Raw genomic sequence first — 25,737 nt, forward strand, 5'->3', positions numbered from 1 at the left:
ATTATAGGTTAATAATAGTATAATAAGTAAAATTGATAAAATAGAAAAAGAAGATAGAAAGACTAACAGAGAGCAAACGTGAAAGAAAGAAGAAAGAAAGAAAGAAATAAAAAAGGGAAATTTGAGGATTAAGGCCCTAAAGTTTGATTGGTAAGTTGTTTTAGCTCATTTTCTTATGATTTTTATGTTTATGGATGCCTAATTCAAAGTTCTACATCTATGAGGTTAAAATGAAGAAAAATAGAGAATTTTAGATATTGATTTAGTTGAATAAATTGAGGTTTTATGGGTTAAATTGATAGAAATTGAAGTTAGAAGTGATTAGTTAAAGGAATTTCTAAGTTAGGTTTAAATAGGGACTAAGTTGAATAGAGCTCAAAATTTATGTTTTATAATGAATTTTATGAGTTAGAAATTGTTAATGAGTTGATTAAAAGAGAATATGAAGCTTAAGTTAAAGAAAAAAGATTAGTAATGGAAAAAGGACGAAATTGGAATTTTGTAAAAGTTTGGTAGAAAGTGAAAATGTGTTTTATGAATTAATATATTGATGATTTTTAATTGTATGATTGTTAGTAGCAAACGTAGCACCGGATACGTCATCAAAGAAGGGAAAAGAGAAAGTGAACGAAGATATCGATTAAATTCGATAAATAGTGGTTTGTATTTCTATAAACCGAGCTTAATCGTTATTGCTATATTTGATATTTATATTGTATGAAAATGTGAATGAGGTAAGTATTTTTACCATATTGAAATGAATGTGATTTTGAATACCCTATTAACAGTGTCGGGCTAGTCGGATATAGTTGACATGTCATAGGAATTGGAAGTATTGGGATATTTCGACATTGAGTCGATGAGACACTATGTGTCGACTACTGTTAAAGTTTCGGATTTGTTCCGATGAAGTACTTTGTGTACTATAATGTTAAAGTTCTGGATTTATTCCGATGAAGCACTATGTGCTTATCCCGGAGTGTAGGTTGGATCCGTGTATCCATCAGTGTCCGAGTTTTGTTAATAAGGGTAAATAAAGTAAAGGTTTTTAAAGTACTGATTGATATTAATATTGAATAATAGCAATAATGTGTTTGAATTACCATGTTTTAAAGTTGATTAAGCTATTGTTTATAGAAATACCATTGAGAGTATTCTCAGCGTACGGTTTGTTTCCGTGCGTAGGCTAGGTATGAAAGTATAAGGACTCAGCATACAAGCCGATGCCCAAACTCAAATTGGTGAAGTTTCTATCTTTTTGGAAAATGGCATTGTACCTAGGATGTCTTTTGGTCATTTTGAAAGTATCTAAGTTGTTAAGTGATATTTTGGTATGTTTTGTAAATGTTACCAAAACCTTAAGTATGGTATGTTTTGATATGTTAGTGAAGAGTAATAAGAGGAAGTGTTGGTAAATATTGTAGAGAGAAGAAATGAAGATGTTATAAACTTAGTTATCAACATTTTATACTAAAACAGATTTGGACAGTAGTGGTAGTCCAACTTTGAAAATATACCAAAAATAGTATAAAGTGAATTAGATAATGAATAAAATTTGTAATTGAAGCTTAATGAATCTATTTTATATGGAAGAAATAAAATAGGTAAAAGAGTTGTATTTTATGAGATATTTACGTTTTGGTGAAACAGGGTTAGAACAATTTCTGGATTCCCTGTTCTGACTTTAAAAATTCACCATAAATTGTGTATTAAGAATTAGGACTCAAACTTTATTTGTATGGATTCCTTATTGAGTCTATTTTTAATTGAAAAAATGGAATAGTCATTGGATTTCTGTACAGGAAGAAATTTGATTCGTAGTGCACAAGGGTCAGAGTAGCCGAACCCTGAAACAGGGGAGACTTTTTCTAATAAACTGTACTAATTGGCCTAACCAAAAATTATAGAAAAAAATTAGTAAGTATATATATGAGTTTAGTTTCAGGGAAAATTTACGGAATTAGATTTAGAGTTTCATAACTCGAGATATGATTTTTTTAGCGACCGTAACACAGATGGATAGTTTACTACGAAAACTGTTTAAGTGCTAAGATAAGTTTTGTAATGTCTCCTGCTCGACTCCGGCGACGGTCTCGGGTAGGGGACGTTACATGAATTTTTACAATTCGAATAACTCGAATAATTAGAATAACATATTAGTATAAATACCGTTTTGGCCCTGTCAATTTTGAAAATAAGCAAATTGGTCTCTCTTAACAAAATTACAAAAAATCAAAGTAATTTCCAAGATTTGAAAATAATTTTAAAATTCAAAATATTTATAGAAATTCTAATATTTATATTTTAAAAATTATAAATTTAAAAATTAAAAATATATAAAAATTTAATAAAATAATAATTTTGGAATCTAAATAAGTGATTAATGATTCAAGTTTATCATACTAAAATATCTTCTTATTTTTTATTTTGGTTAAAAAAGTTTTCAAATATATATTGTTTCAAATTTTGTGTTCTAACATGGAAATAGTTATATTGTATAAGATTTTAATTTAACATTATTATTTTTTCTAATTTAACTAAAACGGTTTCACTTGATTCAATCGAACACTCACCCCTAATTCGAGTTATCCAAAAATCCAAAAAAAAAAAAAGAAGATAAAACTACATTGTTTTGATAAAAGTTTATATTTTTCTAAAGTTAAAAGGTAAATGTTTTGATAAATGTTTACCCATTAGTCTTACTTTTCTTCCTCAATCGCCCCACTCTCCTTTTTTTCCTTTACTCAAAATTAATCTAAAAGCTTGTACTTTGTCTACTTGTAAAATAATCAGTCCATGTAAACGGAACATTGAGAATAAATAATAAGATTCGTTAATTTGACTCGACTCGACTCGAAATTTTTTAACTCGATTCAACTTGACTCGATCGAATACTCACCCCTACCTACAGGCAAGGTCTTTGGCCTCTTTAGCTAAATGGAATAATAACAACTTTAGCCCCCAATTAAAAATAATTTAATTTAAATTTTTTTAAATAAAAAATTTAACTTCGACCCAATCTTTTATAATTTTATTTTGATTCGCCCTAATATATATTCAAATAGTTCAATGAGGATGGATAAGATTTTTCTTTTTTTTCATAATAGATGGATATGAATCTTGAGATAGATATTGGCGTATAATGGGTGGTTTAAGGAGGAAGATGACAGGTTTGGGTGGAGATAAACCCTATCCAATATTCTTTTTAAAATTAAAAAAAAACAAAACTTCTTTTTCCCCTATAATGAAGGTTTCTAGAAGAGAATTATATTATTAAATTACACAATAATTGGAATTTTGATTGATTTGCTCTGGGTTTATGAAAATTATAAATGATTCATTGAGAATTGAAAATAATCAAAACTTTTTTCCATAAAAATATAGACATCAATTTTAATTTCATATGAATTTTTAATTTACTCGATATCTCTATCATATTGAAAATTTTAACAAATAATTAGATATTTTAATTTCACTCAAAATTCAGCATGTATGATCTAAGTGAATAAAATGTTAAATATGACAGTTGAATTATTAAGATATTAATCGTACAAAAGATAATCGAAATATACTAATGTAAATGAATCTCTTCTTATATATACAAGAATTGTCTTCCTTAATTAAATAACCTAATTATATTTTTAACCCTTCTTAATAATATTTCAATTAATCCACTTTAACCATTTGATTAAATAAAAATTAATTTTACCCTCTCCAAAAATACTTAATAATTCAAGTTAAATCATTTTAAAACTAAAATCTATTTATTTTTAATTGCATCTTAATTCAATACAAATTTTGACTACTTACCTGCATATATATATATATATAGAGAGAGAGAGAGAGAGAGAGAGAGAGAGAGAGAAATATAATATAGAAGGTTTGAATTTTAGATTGGTGGAATGGTATTAGGTGCAACAACTATTGCTGGAGGTGACTTCATGTCTTGAAATAGTAGGAATGTTAGGCTAGGCTTGCACACGTGATACATGAAAATGATATCCTATCAATTTATTCTTTTAGGTTTTCCAATTCTTGGTATTTGAGTTATACACTTTTTCAATATATTATCAGTAGTTTTTATTTTAAATGTAGTTGGTTAAAGTTATTTGGATAAATAGATTGTTTTTTAAATTTAGGAAAATAAATTATTTTTAGAGTGTGTGTAAAAGTACGTCTAACTCGACATATTTGTAATTTTAATATATTAGTTACCTTGGTTAAATAGTTAAATAATAATGATTTCGTCTTTAAATCTCAAGTTCAATTCCTTTTCGAACATATTTGTAATTTTTATTTTATTTTATTTTTAATATATTAATTCATTTGGTTAAATGTTTAAATAATAATGATTTCATCCTTAAATCTCAGATTCAATTCCTCTTCTAAAAAACACATTTGTAATTTTTATTTTATGTTGTTTCAAGCTTTTTATTTTTAAATAATAAATATATTGTTTTAATTTTTTATTTTTAATTCATCTTTTAATTAATAACTTGTTTATTTATAAAATCAAATTCATCAAATTCAAAATTAACATTAAATTTATTTTATTGGAAAGAGTTAATTGCTATAAATATCCCTAAACTATAGTTCTCATTTTGAATTGGTCCTCAAATTTTAAAACATTCTAATTGCATCTTCAAACTATCAATGTTATATCAATAAGGTCCTTCCATTAGTAAAACCATTAATTAAATCATTAAATGAAACATTAAATCTTATATGACATAATTTAAAATAAAAATTTAAAGAAAAATAAATATTGTAAACATGGATGTAAAAAATTTGGTTTCGTGATTTTAAGCTTTTACGAAATTATTGTTTGCTCTTTTTCAATTTTACTTTATTTTTAGTTTTAATTTTAAAAGTTATGCAGCAACATTCCTTCAAATTTTTATTTTATTATGTCACATAAGATTTTATGTATCATTTAATGGTTAAATTAACGGTTTCAATAACGGAAGGATATGATTAATATAACATTGATAGTTTGATGATTAATATAACATTAATTAGATGTTTGGTGCAATTAACTCTATGAAAAATCATGAAAATTCAAATTTGATAATATTAGAAATTAACTTTCATAAACTCAACACTAAAACTAGAATTAAACACCAAAAAGTTAATATTATTACCTTCAAGAACAAAATGTATAATTTTGTCAAATATAAATATCACATTGAAAAAAATACTACACTAAAAAGTATTAAACTCAAGTACTAAATGAGATATTATTTTTCTATGAAAATGGATGTTAGTTGCGAGATAAAAAAAAATTAATAACTAGCTCCATTTAAAAAAAAAATAGAAGCCATTTTTCTTTTTGTATTCTTGGAAAATAGAGTAGATCGAATAAACATATTTGGTTGAAAATTTTAAAACCACATAGCCATGTGTCAGGCCGTGTCAATTTCACGAATTGCACTCCTAACAGTAGAAAAACGCGATTTTTAAGGTTTTTCGAGCATTCTAATACCTATATATGACAAAAATAAGAATATAGGAGTGAGCCATCATAAAATACTTAAGAAAACAACTCAAAAAACATCATTGAACTATATTCTAAAGCATATTTCCATCATGATTGAAGATAATCGTTTGATTTCTTTGGAGATTATTGTAACAGCCCGTTTTCAGTGAAATTGGAACAGTAGTTCCGGGACCATAAATTGGAGTCAGAAATAAATTTTATTTTAATAATATTGCATGGTCTGCATTATGATAGGAAAGACGTATGAAAATTTTGATAAAATTTTTTTACCGATTTCATGTTTAATTATAGAAAGGACCAAATTGTATAAAATGTAAAAGTTAAATTGTAGTAGCTAAAAGGATTTAATAGCTATAGAATTCAAAATTTGAGGTCCTTATAGGGCAATAGACCATTAAGAGAAGTTAGTAGATATTTATGATGATTCATCCATGGAAAATTAGCAAAAGAAAAGAACTAAATTGGAAAGTTGAAAAATTAATGGATGATAAGTTAATTAATTGAATAAAATAATTTCATATCATCATCTTCCCCAAAATTTCTATAAAAACCCTAGCTAAGAGAGAGAATTTCAAGCAAGCTTAATTTGGTAAGTAATCATGTCCCGTTTTTAGTAATTTTTATATTTTCGAGATCGTAATAACCTAATCTATCTATTTTGGGGATTAATTTGTAAAGTTATCAAAGTATTAAAATTTTTTCATGGATGAGTATGCTGAAATTTTAAAATTTATGGTAGAAAATGAAAGGTTGTTGATAGATAAACAACTTTTGTAAAGGAAATTTTCTTGAATTTATGATTTAGTGACTAAATTGTAAAGATGTAAAATTCATGGAAAATTTCTGAATTTTATGAATTTTATGGGCTTTAAATTTTATATGAAATTTTTTGTTAGGCTTGGAATAAGGATTAAATTGCATGAATTTCATTTTCAAAGCCTAGGGACGAAATTGGAATTAATCAAAAGTATAAGGGCAAAATGGTACTTTTGCCTAAGATGTAAATTGGATTGAATTGGATATAAAATGTGTTAAACTGATGTTAAATTTGTTTATGTAGATCTAGAAAGATCAAATAAGGAGTTAGATCGAGGAAAAGAAAAAGTATCAGATTAGTAGATTTTCGAATACGAACAAGTGTCGAGGTAAGTTCATGTAACTAAATCATGTATATTAATATGTTTGAATTGAATGTTGTATTTGTGTGAATTGTATAAATGTCTTATCTTATGTATGAAATTGATCACATGTCCGATAAAGCCCGATAAGTAATAAGTCCCGTTTGAATAAATAAAATTTGATGGATATAGTATTTCCCATATTGGTTGTGGTCCTGCATATGTTGTGGACACACCATAGCTATAAAGAGCATCCTATTATAAGCCTTCTCGAGCTTCCCGTCACATGGTTCCTGCAAGCATCCCGATCGGTATTGATTCTGCATGTGTTGCGGATATACCACAGCTTTTTGTGAGCGTCCTATAATATGATCGATATTGATCCTGCATGTATTGCAGACATACCGCAACTCTTTATGAGCTCCCTGATATAGGCTCTTTATGAGCTTCTTGATATCGCTCGTTTGAACTTCCTGTTATATGGCTATCCACAGCTCCCTGATAATAACTCTTCGGAGTTACCTGTTAAGCTTAATGAGCTTTTTGTTTTAAACTCTTATGAGTTTCCTATTATAGCCCGGATAAGCTTCCTGTTACATGGCTCACATGAGCATCCTGTTATATGGCTCGAGAGAGTGCTTCCTGATTATGTGCCCTAATGGGTACCCCTGAACATGAGTTGACGAATTATAATTTTGTACACTTCGAGTGTACTACATGAGTACCATCGATATTTTCAAATAAATTCAACGGGAAAATTTCTGACATTTTAACACTCTAAACCCGGCCTAGACGTTATTGCCGAATCTGGTGATGTCACATAAAAGTGCTTTCGAAAACTAAGTCGTTGATAAACCATTTCCCCGTTTAACCAATTTTTGTTATCTTATATTATCTCTAAATCAAGTTATTTGTTTCCAAATCATTATCCATTTATTTACAAGTCGTTATAATTTGCAGAAGCTTTTAAAACGGTTTGCGTAGTGGTGAGTATTTTAAAAGAAAATATTTGTAACTTTTGAAAACCCATGTTTCCCTACCACTGGTGATTATAATTCATAAGCAGCGACAAACAAATCCCAAATTAAGGTAAAAATCCATAAAGGCCTTAATACAGTAAAAATACCCCAAATAATAATACTTAAAATCATAATCAAGTACGAAAGTATATGCGATCGTATAGCCACCTCTGAGTCCATCACTGCACCGATCCACCTATGACTGGGGGTTACTTGTACAGTAAAACACAATGGGTGAGTTTAAGAAAACTCAGTGTGTAATCTTCATGCAGTTATACAGTCAAAATGTAAATGGTAACAGACTGGGCCTAAGCCCTTCACGATATGATGTCGATTTGGGCCTTAGCCTATCACGATCTCGATGTCAGTAGGGTTCGCCCACCACAATAACGAGATATAGTAGCGAGATCTGATTGTACAATATGCAAGTCCTACCCAACCAACCGTTATACACCATCTCCTGTCCAACCCTGCACTCCTATGGGGAATAAATTGCCCATCCATCCCTACACTTACAAATTAACACCGATTGCGGCATTAAACAGTATTTGCAGCAGAGCTGCCAGTATAATAGGCTTAAAGCCATCAGTGATTTGCAGCTAAACTGCTAGTACGGTATACTTCCTCCAATCATATTGTCTCAACCCCATGCAACGTATCATACAATCATGACATGCCATCTCATGGAAACATGCATATAATCAGAATAGTATAACTATTATGCTCAGTATATAGTCACACATATTTTAATGTCACACAGTCAATTAGGGATCTAGGGAAAGCTTACCGACCCTACAGTAGGTCCATAGTCGACTCGGGCGACCCGTGCAACTTTAACAGCCAAAAAGTGAAAATGAGCCCCCAGACCCATGTTGCATACCCACGTGGGCTCACACGCCCGTGTAGCCCACACAGCCCAAAATGGCCTTGGCCGTGTGAATCACACGGCCTGGCCCAATATTCTCGCATTCTCGTGTGGTTCACCCGTATGGGGCCCACACGCCTATGTTTGATCACGCGGCCTACCACACAGACAGTCACACGCTCGTGTGGCGTCGACAATCACCTATTTCGGCTTTTTATCGAATTTTACTTTTAGGGTTGTGTTTACACACCTGAATTCGTTAGAAGTTAACCCACACTCCTGGTACACCAAAACCTAAATTCAACCAAAACATGATTTAATCAAGTACATAATTCGTTAATCAAACAAATCCAAATGACGTTAAGGAATGATCAGCAACTGAAACCCCTTACCCAAAATCAACTGAAACTGCACCCTCAATTTCTTGATGAAGCACCAACCAACCCTTGATCTTCACCTAGCATGAGAGCCACAAAAACCTTTTATTTAAACCCTTAATCGCATTTCACTTAACAATTCAATTAACCCAAGAATATATATATAACCTTTCATTCAGCATCTTATAGAATGAAACAACAAGATACCTACTCACTTACCAAACTGTAGACAAGGTAGAATGCAATTTGGAAATGCAAGCAAGAGCAAATAAAAAAGGGGGTCTGAAAACTGAAAAGAGGCAAAACAAGGAAAAATAGATCAATAGAAAGGGAAGTGCAAAATCAAAATAAACAAAGGGTAACGTAGAATTCACCTATCAATATTCGCTAAGGAGAAGAGCCAAAATTACGCACGGCCGGCTTGAAGGGAAGGGAAGCTAGCGTCAAAAATTGAGAACAGAAAGAGGGAACCGAATTTCTGAAAACAACGGCAGCAAGTGGGGGGAAACAACTAAAACAAAACCGAAAAAGAGCAAAACAGATGGAGAGGAAGTAGTCAGCAAAAATCGAATGACACAAACGGCATCAAAGAACTTGGAATCGTCAACAAAAAAAAAAACAAATAAGAGAAGAAAAACTAAAGAAGAAATTTGGCAGCAATAGGGAGGTTTTAGGGGAAGCAAACGGCATAAAAATTGAAAAATAAGGGAGAAAAAAACTATATCAGCCACCGAAATTTTGAAACAAAAAGAGAGAGAGAGCTGAATTCAATATCCCCCAAATCAAGATAACTTCCCACATCCCATAATTTCCTCCTAAAATCACTCTAACCTTCCTACTACTTAGACTTTTAATGAAACACAAACTCTAGCCGTCCATCTCTGAAAAAATTTAATCCCTTCGCGCATGCAAGGATTAGAACTTCAGACCTCAGGAAACAATAACACGCCACTCATCCCTTAGACCAGCAGGTCCATTCTAACATATTTCACCAACATTTATTTATAAGCCTATTAATTAAAAATAAGGATTCCTTCAATTAAAAACAAAATTTTGCCCACGCTAAAGCTTGAATTTGGGACCTCTCACACACACTCAGAACACATAACCACTAAGGCAGATTATTATTTGTAACAACAACATACGAAAATAATTATAAAGGATTTTTGGGTGTTACAGACATGGTTAAATTGAGCTTAAGGTCATGGAAATGCACATGTTAAACGAAAATATGATATGAAAAGTATATGTATATGAAAGTTATTACATGATGAGCTCATCCTTGATTCTTGGTGTTTACATATAAGACATGACTAATAAGTTTCTTGAGATTATATGTGTTTAGGCCAATTGCCACATTTATCTGGATGAATTTTGTATGCTTATCTTAAATGTAAATGAGTGGTAAGTAAATTTTCTGTTATACGAATTTACTATGCATAATATGATTACTCTATTTTACTTCATTTGTTTTATAGTGCTCAGAAGCTCGTGAAGGTTGGAACTTGGTCAGAGACACATCACACTATCCCTTAGACTCCTCGGTACATAAATCAAGCTAACTTTTGGTGTAATGACATGTATAAGCTAAGTAAGGCATAATGAGGAAATATTTTTGTTATAACTAGCCATTGCAATGGCTAGTGTTAAGCACATTTTGATGCAGTTATATAAGGCATTATCATGCTTGATGTATGTAATGAAATGGTTGAATGATGGAAGTTACATAAATATATTAATGGTTGCATGAATGGGTAAAATATACTCATATGTTTATATGGCCAATTAGGTAAAATCAAATACTTGGTTAAATGGGATGTTATGACATGTATTGAACTTGAAATTGGCTTGAATTGAATGTTCTATTGTGACTTGTATTGGTACAAAAATTGGTCGGATATGTTGATGTCAGGTTGGGTGAGGAATAAGGCGCGGAAATGACCTTATTTTGTCCACATGGGCAAAGACACGGCGTGTGTCTTAGCCGTGTGTGACACACGACCATGCGTACGGGCGTGTGTGGCCGTGTGTCCCCTGCATCTTAAAATTTTGAGAAACAGAATGCTTCAAATTGCTCATACTGTGTAACGACCCGAATTTTACAATTATCAAAAAAGTGTATTTTCGGGTCTCCGTTTCTGAAAAATGGATTCAAAAATATTTATTAGAAATATTTATGAAGTTAATTATGAGGTAAATTAGATTATGGATAGGTGAATTAAGGATAATTAGGAAAAAAGACTAAATTGAATAAGGGGTAAAAGTTGAATTATAGATTAATACAAAGTAAAAAGGACCAAAATGGTAAATATGTCATTTAGCATAGATGAGGCGTCAAACTTAGATAAAATCTAAGATTTTTATTAGATTTTTTTATGTTGAAGGTTTTAAATTAATTTATAAATTATATTAATTATTATTCTATTATGAAATAAGTTAAATAAAGATAAATGTATGGTAGTGATTTATTACAATTGTGTTAGTAGAAATATATACATTTGTGATATTTTTTAGTAAAAGATGTTTATTAGTTAAAATAATTAAATTGTGAGATTTTTGTGTAATGAACAAATTAGATAGTAACACTTGTAATAATGTGAATATATACATTTTATTATATTAGAAGACTTTATTTAGTAAATAAATTGAAAGTATGAAAATTGTATGGTATTGATGGTGTTATGGTATTGATGGTGTACATTTGTATGTATATGATTAATTATATAAAAGATATTTAATGTTATTATATTATAATATAATAAGTTAATTAGTAAAAAGAATAAATATATATATATATATATATATATATATATATTAACATAAAAGAAAAGAAACAAAGAAGGAAAGAACAAAATAACAAACGAGAAAGAAAGAAAAAAAAAAAGGAGAAAAAGAAAAGAAAAGGAAAAACTAGGGATTTGAAGCTTTAAGCTTTAAAAGGTAAGTCAATTAAGTCCTTTTACTTAATTTTGATGTTTTTGAAGTTTTAAAACAAGGTTTTGATGAAATTAAGTTAATATTTTGGAAGTTCATAGGTTTTCAAATATAGTTCATGTTGAACAAATTGATGAATTAGGGGTTTAATTGATAGAATTTTTGTTAGAATTGATTAAAGGATTAAATTGTAAAAGAAGTTATTAGTTTTACATAGTAGGGACTAAATTGTAAGAATTTAAAAATTAGGATTTTATGATGAAATTTAGATAGTTATGTCTAAGTTTGGTTGAAAATTGAGTAGAAACAAAGTATGAATTGAGATAGAAAACTAAGTGAATTTAGTTAAGATTAAAATTGAAATTAAAGTAGAAATTAAATAGAAATTGAATAAGAAATTTAAATATTAAATGCCAATTAGTATTGTATTAATGATTATGAAAATGTAAATTAGTATTGTGTTAATGATTATGAAAATTGTTTTAATTTTCGTAGCTAACGTTGTTCTGGCAAACCTTGGCTTAGGAAGGAAAAGGCAAAGTCAACGAGGGTTAGCTCGGAAATTATGATTTATATTTCTATAATCCGAACTTAATATTTAATACTTGAAATTATTATTTATTATGTATGGTAAGTGCATTGAAATGATTTTTGAATTGGAGTGAACATTGGTTGAAATTGAAAAGTGAATTTAAGTATTAATTATTGTGTTTTGATTAAATGTTATGGTAAGTAATTAAGATTTAAATTATTTGTATTATGTTTTACAATTGAAATGGATTGATTTGGTATGTGATAAATTTATTGAATATATATGGATATATGTGATTGATATGGAAATTGAATATTGAATGTATGTTATATTGAAAATTAGATTGATTGGGAATGTGATGATAAATATGCATATGTAATTATTGTGGAATTTGAATGTATGTTAATAAAAAGTAATTTGAATTGTATTGAATTATTATGTGATTAAATTGAAATGTGTATTGATTGAAAACCCTATTAACAGTATCGGGCTAAATCAGATACAGTTGGCATGCCATAGGATTGGAAGTGTTCAGGGATTTTTCGACCTTGAGTCGATAAGGCACTATAAGTGTCGTACTATTACTTCGACTTTGAGTTGATAAGGCACCTTGTGTGTTGTACTACTACTATTACATCGGTTTAATCTGATGAGGTACTGAGTACCGTACTGTTACTGTTTACTTCGACAAAGCCGATGAGGCACTATGTGCCGTACTGGTGTGTTAGTTGGATCCGTGTATCCGTCAATATCCGAGTCATATTAATAGGGGTAAATAAAGGTACTGAATGACTGACTGTTACTGAATGATATTGATAAATTAATCGATACTGAAAAATATTGACTGAAATTGAGCTTAGAATAAAACGGATTACTGATTGAAATGTGAATTGTTGAATATTATTTATTGACATTAAACATTTAACTGAAACATGATTGAAACACATGAATTATGTAACTCTAAATGGGATATAAGTGAATAATATTATTGTTCAAGTGAATTGTGAACATATTATGGAAAAATTATACGGATTAGTAGATGAAAGAATTGATTGAGTTAAAAAGGATTTATCTAAAAATTGAATAATTATATAATTGTGATTGTTATATGATTTTTAAGTGAATGTTACATTTTCATATTATTAAGTGTTCGAATTATAGAAATACCACTGAGTACATACTCAGTGTACGGTTTGTTTCCGTGCGCAGGACAAGTCAAAGTCAGACCATTGGATCAGCATCCCAGGCCAATCTCGAACTCTAAGTGGAGAAGTATATTATTTATTGGTAATGGCATGTACCTAGGATAACTTATTCATATGAGTGTCATTTTGAATTATGAAAGTAAAGGTGAAATAAGTAAATTTTAAATTTGGTAATGATATATGGTAGAAATTGGCTTAATTAGTATGAATTTGAACTGTTTGAAAATGTATGTTAAATACTTAAAACGATTTATCATATAGGCCTATAAAATATCTAATTTGACATGTTTTGAGTAGGTTTGAATGAGATTTAAAGTAATTGAATGAATGGTTATTGGAATGTTTCGTATATTAAATTGCAGGGCTGGAAAATTTATTGTTTAAGGCTCATTTTGAGTCCACGCGGCCTAGCACACGGTCGTGTGGACTGGCCGTGTGAAAACTGCACCTTAATACTTTCAAGTCGGAGAGTTACACGAGCTCTCAACACGGCCGTGTGACCTAGCCACATAGCCGTGTGATCTAGTGACACGGCCGTGTGAGTCACACGGACAATCCACACGGGTGTGTGGGTACCGTTCATAAGGAAAATTTTAAAATTTTGAGAAAAATTCATAGTGATTTTAAATTAGTCCCGAATTGATTTTACTGTTCATATTGGGCTTTGAAGGCCCATTAAAGGGACGATATGTTAAATTTATGATAAGTGTAAATAATTATTTTAATTAATGACCGTAATTGAACTGTATTGATTGGTAATGCCCCGTATCCTGTTCCGGGGACGGATAAAGGTTAGGGGGTGTTGCATTTAGTAGTATCAGAATTTTGCAAGTTTAGCTGATTCTCGGACTAAATCGAGCTCGAAATTGAGTCTAGAAGTACATGCCATAATTGAGTCGAAATTGAGTCAGGATTGGATGTTGATATATTTGTTTGTGTCTGTTTTATATTTGAAAATGTTAGATGAACATATCAATGGTATTGACTATGAAATTTATATTGGAGACAAAGAGTCTCGTGAATTAAGAGTCGGCAACACTGAGTATTAACTCAATGGGTAATTAATTACTGAATGTTGAATAATGTATTGTTAGAGAAAGAGATAATACATAATTATTTAGAATTATAACTGATGCTCTTCAGAAAGTAGAAGGAACTGTATCTTCTACTAAATCCATCTCTTCTGTTTCTCAATCGATTCCTGAAGTGTTTCAAGGTACAGAGCTTGTCTGAACGAGTAAGTTATCTGTTGTTAATAATCTATAATATAGTGTGGAAGAATTGAGAATTACAGCTGAAAATGATCTTGAAAGAATTGAAATTTGTTTAGAGAATATTTTCAAGGTTGTAAATGAATTGTTTTGTTCACTGATTAAATGTTAGAAATGTATGATATTTCTTTTAAAAGATTCAGCTTACCAGTGGTGGAAAATATTGATTTATGTTGTGATTAAGAAAGGGATATTTAGAAATTTTCTAAAATGAGTTCTGAAAGAAATATGTATCAGTCAGAGATTTCTTGATTAGAAATGTAAAGAATTCCTTAAGCTTGAATAAATTCATATGACTGTAACTGTGTATGAAAGGAATTTGCTTGATTGAATAAATATATCAGAGGGTGTATTCCGACAGAAACTGCAATGTACAAATAGTTTGAAGATGGTTTAAATGAAGACATAAAGCTGGAGAATATAGAATAAAGAATGGAATATGTGTTGGATATGATTCTTTTGATCGTTATCTTAGTGATTACTTGAAGAAATTTGAAAAGATATTATTCAAACTTTAAGACCGAGTAACACAGCTACCAGAGGTAGATCATCCTATAACCCAAAAATACGAGTGATAGTTGAAGTGTGACAAAGGACTTCACTATAAAATCTGGAGAATGAACATCAACTAGGGTATATGTTAATCGAATATAAGAAAATATTTCTCTACTGGAAGTCATTACTGGTACTTCTTCTTTATCGATACTGATAAGATTATTTTAAATTGATCTTAGTTTGACTTATTCCTATGATTACATGGATTCAGTATCTACTAAAAATTTTCCTGTTGAGTTTACTGAATTTTTTGTGGAAGAATCAAATTTTCCGGATCAGTATTTATTAGTTGATAAAATTTGTAGGGACTGTCTGATAATGATACTAGGGTACTGTTTTCTAATTGATTTGATGTTATTACTGTTTGATGTGATTTTGAAAATGGAATGATTAATTTCATACGATGATGTGGTAAATTACAAGCAAAAGTACATTATATTGCAAAGTCGGGATGATGAAATGTTTTGTTTTGAATCAGAAAAGGTTCAATGATTTGTCTATTGTGAATCATGTCAAAACAGAAATGTGCCAGAAAGAGTTATGGTACTTACTTTGCTTATGTATTGGATATTAAAGTATTTAAGTTAAAGTTTAAATCAGTGGCAATAGTATGTTAAAATTCTGATGTGTTTCCAGAAGAGTTACCCGAATTACTGTTGATTAAAGAAGCTGAATTTACTATAGATCTTGTGATTGAAATGATAGTGAAAAATATATCTGAAATCAGAGGTTTTTTGATACTAGTCGGTTATTACCAGAAATTTGAAAAAGGATTTTTGGATGAAACAGTTATTACAGAAAGATGTGGAATTGAACTGATCTGATAAATGTCAGCAAGGTTTTGATTAGTTGAAAGCTCAGTTAACTGAAGCACTAGTTCTGGTTCAGTTTGAAATTCAGTAAAGAAATTTGTGATTTACAGGGATAACAGTGTTTTGATGCAAGAAAGTAAACTAATGGTTTATGTTTTCGGAAAGTTAGAATCACATTAAAGGAATTATTTGATACATGATTTGGAAGTGGTAGCTATTGTCTTGCATTAAAAGATCATGATTTGATAATTCATTATCATCCAAGAAAGACAAATGAAGTTACGTATACTTAGAATTGAAAGTTTTGTTTTGTATCATGAGTCATGTTAATAGGGGTAAATAAAAATACTGAATGACTGATTTCTTTAATGATTAATTGTTACTAAATAATAAAGATCAATTGATTGTTATCGAAAAATACTGACTGTTATTAAAATGGATAAGTATAGAATACTGATTGAGAAGTGAATAGTTGAATATTATTTATTGATATTGAACAGTGAACTGAAGTATGAGTGAGACATATGAATTATGTATCTCTGAACTTATCTATGAATGGAAAATATTATTGTTCAGATGATTTGTGAATTTATTTTGGAAAGCTAATAGGGTTAGTAGATGAGAAAAATTGAGTGAATTATAAAGGATTTATCTTTGTAGTGAACAAATATATAATTGTGATTGTCATATGATTTTTAAGTGTACGTTATATTATTAAGCGTTTAGATTATAGAAATACCACTGAGTTCATACTCAGCGTACGGTTTGTTTCCGTGCGCAGGATAGGTTAAAGTCATACCGTTGAATCAGCATCCCAAGTCGATCCCGAACTCAACGTGGTGAAGTATATTAATTATTGGTAATGGCATGTACCTAAAATGTCTATGTGTGTCATTTTGGATTGTCAAGGTAAGGATGAAATAAGTAAATTTGGATTTGGTAATAGTATATGGTAGGAACTGGTTTATTTGGTAAGAAATTTGAATTATTTGATAATGTATGTGAAATACTTAAAAAGATTCATCATATAAGCACGTAAAATGTCTAATTTGACATGTTTGGAGTAGGTTTGAATGTGATTTAAAGTGATTGAACTGAATTGATTGGTAATGCCTGTAATCTTATTTCAGGGACAAATAAGGGTTAGGAGGTGTTACACACTGTAGAGACACGGGTGTGTGTCTCAACCGTGTGTGTCACACAGTCTAGTATATGGGCATGTGATTTGGCCGTGTGACCCCTGCAGCTAATTTTTGAAAATTAAATTTTCCACAAGGTCTGGCACATGGGTGTGTAGCTGGCCGTGTGACCCAAGTCAGAGAGTTACATGGGCAGGGACATGGGGTGGGATACGGCCGTGTGCCTCACATCAAATGCCCACACAGCCTGGGACATGGGTGTGTCACTTAGCCATGTGAGCCACACGGCCTAGCCACACGGGCATGTATCCCCTGCACTTAAGAAAAATTTTGAGATTTTACGAAAAATTCTCTGAGTTCCCGATTTAGTCCCGACTTATTTCTACAGCATAAATTGGTTCTCGAGGGCCCATTCAAGGAACATTATGATTGAATATGGTTATGAATAGTAAATGATATGTGTAGATTGTTTTTAAATCTGTAAACTCTGGTAATGTTTCGTAATCCTATTCCGATGACGGATATGGGTTAGGGGTGTTACAATTATCATGAGTTTTTTTGTTTCTTTTGGTTATATTGTATTTTGAATGTTTTTATTTGCAAGCATGAACTAATTTTCTAAATACCCAAAGAGATGAACCCTGTGATGAATTTTGTCATTTGATTTCTATTTTATGCAATAAAGACTTAAATATTGTTCTCAATTATATGTGCTTAATTTTTTATTTAATATTTCTAGACTATTGATCCATGTTTGATGTGCTTAAATCAGAGGAGGAATAGACCCTGTTTGAGAGTAAATCTAGTGTAATTGAGTGGAGTTGCATGCAATTTTAGAAATAGGATGACATAAATCTACCGAATTAAAGTCAAATCTAATTAGGGCATCCATAGATCGAGTTAATGCGATAATAAGGGTTTTAATTAGAAAGAAATTTCATTTAATTAACCTAGAGTCAGTTGCTCTTATTCTTGAAGAGAGATTTTAGCATAGTTCAAGGATTTCTACAGATTAAGATAAGTGGAGAAATTGCGTAATTTAGATTGATAGTGACAGATGAAGTCTAGATGAATTCTTTTCTGGGTATTGCTTCGCTTCTTGGTTGTTTACTCGATTATTTTCCTGATTTGTTCTTTGTCGCGTTTGTAGTTAATTAGTTTAGTTAATTTTTAGTTTTAATCAATCACTCAAATTTATTGGTTAAATAATAGAAAGACGGTAATTACTAATATTTTTAATTTATGTGGAAACTATATCTTTACTCACCATAACTATACTATTAATTGATAAATACACTTGCCTTAGTCATATTTTTAATTAGTTTCAAGTGCATCACTAAAACATATGTTTTAGTCATGCAAACCCTCTTTCCTTAATCTTTGAAGGGTGTTTTAAGAAAAACTAATGTTTGTTATATTAAATATATAGATTATATATCAAATATGAACATATTTGAAGGATTAAAAACAAAATCATATGTACTTATATTATACAAAAAATCATTAATTTAATGTCATAAGTTTATCGCGCATTAACTCAAATGAGAAATGCGCGCATTAACTCAAATGAGAAATGCCTAAAAACCATTCTTTATATAAAATGGGTTAATATTTGATATACGGTAATGCACTTTTTTTACTTCACTAACACTTGTTTCAAGTCTAAAATATCAATGTACCAAATATTTTCTCAAGCAATATTTATATTATAAATTTTCTAATAAATCATTATTTCAAACCAACTGATCAATTATTGAAATAGTTTTTCATTATTGTTAATTTCCATAAAATTTCGTTTGTAATGCATTGATATTATTTTTATTCACATTACTTTATCTATTTAATATTTTAATTGATATTATCAATTTTATAATTAATAGATGCTAAGATCCCAACACTAGATTTGCTGGATGACAGCATGTTGTACCAGTTGAATTAAACAACGGGTCCGGGATAAATGCTGAATTTACTACTAGTTCCATAAGGACAAGGAATTTTCAACTAGTCTACAAAATATTGCTACACTAGTATCTCATCTCATGGGTGTTTCAAACAATAATCTTTGCTGCATCAGCAAAGGTAATGTCAAATTTTCATAACTTCCAGTTTGTTGGCCAAGGTAAAACAAATAGCTTCATCTTTGTGCAGCTTTGTATGGTCAATGTTAGTCAAATCACTGTCTGTGCAAGTCTTCAGTAAAAAGTAGTAATACCTCGAACGGATCATCGAAATACCGACTCTTTCACAAAGGATCTGCCACCCGAACTGCAAGAGTGAAGATTAGAAAGTTGATGAGCCACCACCAACACAAGGAAGGCTAATCTTTAGCCTAGAAAAAATATATACGCTGTTACTCACGAATACTGAAGATGGATATTCATAAATCGACGATTTTCTTTGCTTTGAGATAGTGTTACAGAGCCTTCAATAATTTGATCCTGCTCCACCTCTATGGGGTCATACAAGTATATCAATGTCTGCAAAATTTACGTCATAAGCTTTAAAAAGGGTACCTTAAAGAAAGGAAGCAGTACCATCATGCAAATTGGTACAGTTCACAACGGTTCAGAATTTTGTTATGCTCAAATCAATAGCGTATTTCTTAATAGAATCAAACAACTTTTGCATATGATACCTGTTGCCAATGTGTTGGAGGATCCTCTGGTGCTGTTGAGAGTACAAGTGGTTCGTTGAGATTGGTGCGTTTCTTAGTTGGGATATCATCAACAGGATCATCATCTGATATGCCAATGAGTGGGGATTGACTTGGAGTGATTATAGAAGAATTTGCTGGCCCACTGAATTCAACATCAAACCAAAACGCAAATCCATGTAGTGGAGCTGGGAATCAAGGAAGTATGAATACTATGCTCAAAATGAAGACATAGAGGAAATTTACAACGACCATGTAAGCTAATAGCAAGAAACAAAGGCCTATGTGAAATAAAGTAAATGGTGTGTAACAATGGGTAAACTGAAAGATATTAACAAAAGAGGATAAACTGATTACACTACTGCATGATATCTCAATTGTCTGGTCTGCACACACAATGGAAATTCCCAACACAGCATGTGTATGCACACAGACAGAAAGAAGACAGCACATTGCATATGGAAAAAGCAAAGGTATCAATAATGGGTTTACCTCGCATCATTGACTGGAACTTATATCTTGTTGATATAGATTCTAACTCATTGAGTTGGATAGTGTAACAGTCCACATGCTTAACCTGTTTATCGTAATATATTTCAATTCCATTTGATGAGCAATTTTTAGAAATATGTTAAAATGAAAATTGCTTTAGAGCTCACAATTTGGTCATATAACATGGACAAACGCTGTTGGCAAAGAGAATGTCTCAAGCAACAGCCACATGGCATTAATGAGAAATTGTTACATCAAATTTTCAATTTATGAAGAATCTATTAGGTTGCCACATAGACACCAGTGGTGCACTTCCAACTCATGCCTTAGGGATCTAAGGGGAATGTGATGTCTTAGGTAAAGAAGACGTAAAGGATACAATAAAACTAACGGTGGCCTTTCTGATTTCAGAAATCGATAGGGAAAACCAGAGGGGAAAAGCAAGAGAGCTAGAAGACTAACCACATGTGGCCATGTCAAAACATTTTCCCCCGTTATTGTCTCCACACATGGCTCTTCAAACGCACACTGTTTTGCTACCGGCAGCATTGCAGACACTGCAAGAGAAATCAACATTATAATTTCCTATTTCACACATAATCAACAAAGAAACAAGCTACAAGCAAAAGACATGAGAGCTGAAATTTCTAAGCAGGTTTGTAGAAATTTAATTTCACATATATATGCATGAAAAAAAATACAAATCTAACTTAGCATCATACTCACTATCAATTCCATAGACATTGCGCCAAAAATCAATGCTGTCATTGTATCTGTCAGGATGTGTGATGGGTGCCAGGTATAACTGCAGGCAGTAAACAGTGAAAACAATAAATAAGTTTATTTTCATCATGAGAAACATATTCTGCAACACAATAAAACTTCATACGAGTCACAAACCATTAAACAGAGAGGAAAAAGAACAAAGCAGCTCAATTACACTGTCATGGTCAGCAAGTAGCAAAACAAGGTTACAATAGCTGGCATAAAAAAGAAGGGACACAGACCGTTGCAGTGCAAGGAAGAATAAGGCCTCCATGTTTTAGCCATCGATCTCTAGCAGTAATAACACTTCCCAGCATGCTCTGGAAAATTGTAATGAGGGTGATCACATATGCAAGTAAAACAAATGTAAAAAGAATAGGACAAAGAGTCAATTGAATGAATAAAAGATAATGCTCTAATCTCTGAACATGTAAGAGTTCATTGAAATCTTTTAAAAATAAACTTAGCATATGATGTAAGGTTTTAACAATCACCTCATAGAGCAGCGTGTAGCCCATCCACTCTGAAATTATTACATCAACCTGTTCATCAATTTCAACATCCTGTAGAAATTATAACTAGTATAAACTGTCAGACATTCGAAAGGAAATAAATCAGTTCAAGAGAAAGTAACACATTTCTCAGAACAGTGTGAAGCACATAGCTGTCCACCCCCCTCTCCGACCCTACCATCTAGAAGTTTATTAGCAGATCTAGATTGTAAACATAAATGTAGAAACGAAAATTGAGTCTTCGTTATCTTGAATGACCTACATAAATTTAGCCTACAATAGCTGCTAATTTTGTGTCTCCTCCAAACAAAGATACAAATAGCAGTAATATCCACTCATTGTTCAATAATTAATCTATGAATTGATACACCCGGGTGTTGAAACCAAGCCAATGTGAAAGCTGGCAACCCAGCAAACATTACAATGGCCAATGACCAATAGGTACAAGCTTTCACCAATTATTATCCTATGATCCCCATAACTATAATGGTGCTCATATCAAGTATGAGAAAGATGCGACTATTTAACCAAATATATCCACAAAGGCTACCACAATTGCAGTCTTCTACTAATGAGAGCATCTAGAAGGTGTTGTCACAATTTTTCTCATCTATAATGAGATTTAAACACCAGCACCAATGCAAAGCCCTAAAATGGTTTGCAAAAGGTAAAGCACCGACAAAGGTCTCCATCCATTTTGCACACAGCAAAACAAGAATTCCACCTTGATTTTCCAGTGCAGCTAGTGTTCTGTTGACCTCAACAGTAAATGCAGAAGAATCATCTCTAATTCCACGATGTTGAAACCGATTGTGCGGACTTGTGGCTTTAAAGATAAAGAAGTTATTCTCAATGACTTTAAAAAAGTTGAAGAAAGAAAATCTAACCCTAAGTTGGCTTATCCCTCCAACAAAGTCCGAAGTTAAATTCAACTCCTCCATTCCCAACCATTTAAGGAAATACACGTCAATAAGTCTGAGAAGAAATAAAAAATGCTAATATATATAGGTGCTTATTCTTTTTTCTAATATTCTTGCAACCATTTAAGGAGCATAGATATCTACAAGCTTCAGAGGAAAAGCCTACCTCAACTCGCCCGTGCAATACAATGACCGTTTCAGCTAAATTATTTGCTTTCACCACTTCTTTGGCCTGCTTGCAAATAGCAAAGTTGAATACAAACCAAACAGTCAGTTCCATTTTAAACAAGGCAGCCAAAGAAAGGTCTAGAGAAGTAAAGAATATATATAATTCCACAATGTTGATAGATAACTAGCATACAGATTCTAATAGCAGTGTTAACCAGGTATCATAATCTCATTGTAGCAATTAACACAGTAAGAAAATGAAAATGGCAACGAGAGAAGGAAAATGAGCTAAATTAGCACTCTCAAAAGAGAAGGTAAAAATGCCTCAGCTACACGTAGTTAAGCGTTAATGCAACAAAGTACCTGCACTGCAATAGCACTGGCATCCACTGCATAAACCTGAAAATACAAAATTGCTTAAGATATTAGACAGTTGTATTTAGTTGAATCCATAAACATTACAAGAATATAACTTTGAGATAGCAAGAGAATTCCAAAAAATATATATACTAAAGAACAAAATTGCAGTTCTTTCTACATTTGCTCTTGGTCAATAGTTGAATTGAAGCCTCCTTGTCTTCTTTATGGTAAAATTATAAAGTTCACAACGAAAGAAAGATAGAAAAACCTAGAGGAAACCAAAAATAGAAAGTTCAACATAACTTCTAGCAATCCTCTGCACTTACTAAATAATGCGATATTCAGTAATTAGTTCAAAACAGTACACATGATGTGCAAAAAGTTGAGATTGAATCAACTCTCAAAAGCATAACTCTGCTATAAATATGTCAATCATGCGATAAGAACTTCAAAACATATACCCGTTTTGCACCAGCTTGAGCACAAAATATCGAAAGAATGCCTGTGCCACATCCAACATCAACTACAACCTACAAAAATAGTCAAAATAAATAATGAGGAAGAGGAATAAACCAGCTAAATATTATTTGGAGAGAACCCTTAAACCAACTTGGCTGTTTGAGAGCCGCATGCTTTGTATCTATGTTTCTATTAGACATAAATGCATGTCACCCAGAGATGAGATTATAATATCAGTACAGCATAATATCGTGATTAGGTGAAACAGGAATCTTACACAAAATCAAACCAAATATGGTAAAACCAGGTATCATTTGGTTTCAAGAAAGAAGAGAGATTACATATAGTTTTATAACAAGGACAAAATGGCATTACCTTCCCCTGAATAAAACTCTGGTGTTGCATGACTGCATCCCGGTAAGCTTCAGTTCGAACATGATCCTGTATGCTTTTAGAGATAAGGTATGATCAGTGGATTATCATGAATTTCTATTATCATCATTATTTTTTTAAAAAGAAAAATTCTTTAAACATCGAACTATAATTTAAAGAACTCGCCATTGGAACGAGCACAAGTAAAGAAGTGCTAAAACTTTTGATTACAAATGCAAGATTCAACCTTGCTTAAACGAGGTAGCAAAAAATTCATAGATAGTTCATAAATAGTAAAAAGCAACATTTTTTGTAAACAAAGAACGTGAGGACATTGCTAAAACAACTCAAATTTAAATTCCCAATGTTAAGCTCTCATTCCAAGACACGATCTTGGCAATAACCCATTTCCCCTAGTAAATGCAAGCACTAAAATGCTTCCAAAAGACTAAACTCATAAAGCTAGAAGTGGAAGAAATTCCACACAATCCATCAAGAGGCATTAATACCAAAAACAAAATGAACTCAGTTAAGAACAATTACGTAGAAGAGAAAGAACAAGAAAGAAAGAAAAAGACCTTGATCATTTCTTCGTGGATACCAATGTGGGCGTAAGCCTCAAAGTAGGCCACGTCGAAGTCCGTACAAGCGGGAGGAGGTGATTTCAGGTCTTGCTGATCGTCGCTGGCGTCCTTCTTCTGAGGGTGCTGGGATTCAGAAGCCCTAAACACTTCACGTGACCTACGACCTCCCTTCCTCCCACGACCTCCCCCTCGCCTCCCTCCCGAGGTCTGCTGCTGGCGAGGGACATTGCCAACTCCTGTGCTCCCAGACATGTTTTGCTAGTCGCCGGAGAGTAGCAATTGACGGGCAATGTGAGGAGGGAGAAAACCACAACGTTTTTCCTTGTCAAGAACCCAAAGAGGGAAAGCTGGTTTGCGTTACTGTTTGTTAAATGAAAACCGAATGGCGGTTAAGGTTTTGGGGTTTTGCGGTGCGTTTACAACAGCTTATAATCCGATATATAAGGGCAAGGGTTGAGGGGTTCATGGCTACCCGCCCGGTCAGCCCAACTGGTGGACCTTAGCCTTATATTTCTCAAACCGAATTGGTTTCATCCGTCGATTTTATTGTTTAAAAATAATGGAAAATATAGAAATAGCTGATATTAATATTTATATTTATAATTAAATTTAAATAAAAATATTTTATTATCTTTATAGTGAAACAAATCATTTAGACATGTTTGAATTAGTTCAGCTTTAGTTTAGATTTTTAGAATTAAATCTCAATCCAATTCAACTCATAAATAAATCTTAGATAAAAATTTTAACTTTTATATACTTGAATTATTAATTTATATACATAGTCTCTCTACTATATCTCATTTATGACTTTAATCTTTTAAATTGTATTATAGTTCAGCTCAACTTATAAACACCTATAGGGGAAGGGTTTCAACCTTTTGTGTAATTTGAATTATTAATTTATATACATAATCCCTCTACTATATCTATAATTTATGACTTTGATATTTTAAATAGTCCCCCTAGTTGAATGATTTATTAAGTCAATCTGGACTGTGTCTATTTAAATTTTAAAATTTTTGAGTCATTTCAACTTGAGTATAATCGTTTGGAGCTATTTTCAAATTAAGTCATTATGAATTTGGATATTTCAAGTTTTTTTCGAATTTGAATGAATTCAAATTC

At 31.4% G+C, this 25,737-nt stretch overlaps 1 protein-coding gene across 2 annotated transcripts; it reads right to left on the reverse strand.

Moving 5' to 3' along the window:
* Nucleotides 1-19,254: 19,254 nt before the first annotated feature.
* LOC108461607 (probable protein arginine N-methyltransferase 6) lies at nt 19,255-25,054 on the reverse strand. 2 transcript variants are annotated; one of them, XM_017761500.2, is made up of 13 exons: nt 24,604-25,054; nt 24,029-24,094; nt 23,656-23,724; nt 23,198-23,233; nt 22,833-22,898; nt 21,729-21,797; nt 21,477-21,554; nt 21,196-21,274; nt 20,932-21,026; nt 20,470-20,554; nt 19,960-20,165; nt 19,683-19,801; nt 19,255-19,589 (listed from the first exon to the last, which is right to left on the reverse strand). In XM_017761500.2, the coding sequence occupies exons 1-13, from the start codon at nt 24,859-24,861 to the stop codon at nt 19,547-19,549; spliced, it is 1,269 nt and encodes a 422-aa protein (XP_017616989.1). In that variant the 5' UTR covers nt 24,862-25,054; the 3' UTR covers nt 19,255-19,546. The 2 variants fall into 2 exon arrangements, with proteins under 2 accessions (XP_017616989.1, XP_052880424.1); XM_053024464.1 differs by having other exon boundaries at nt 22,833-22,901.
* Nucleotides 25,055-25,737: the final 683 nt, after the last annotated feature.

This window comes from Gossypium arboreum, chromosome 13 (assembly GCF_025698485.1).
Source record: "Gossypium arboreum isolate Shixiya-1 chromosome 13, ASM2569848v2, whole genome shotgun sequence".
NCBI classification, from domain to species: Eukaryota; Viridiplantae; Streptophyta; class Magnoliopsida; order Malvales; family Malvaceae; genus Gossypium; species Gossypium arboreum.

Coding starts and splice junctions, on each gene's coding strand:
- LOC108461607 (XM_053024464.1), bottom strand. CDS start 24,861: ATGTCTGGGAGCACAGGAGTTGGCAATGTCCCTCGCCAGCAGCAGACC. Junction 21,275..21,476: donor TTCTTCCTTGCACTGCAACG/GTCTGTGTCCCT, acceptor TACTGCCTGCAG/TTATACCTGGCACCCATCAC. Junction 20,555..20,931: donor TTTTGACATGGCCACATGTG/GTTAGTCTTCTA, acceptor TACGATAAACAG/GTTAAGCATGTGGACTGTTA.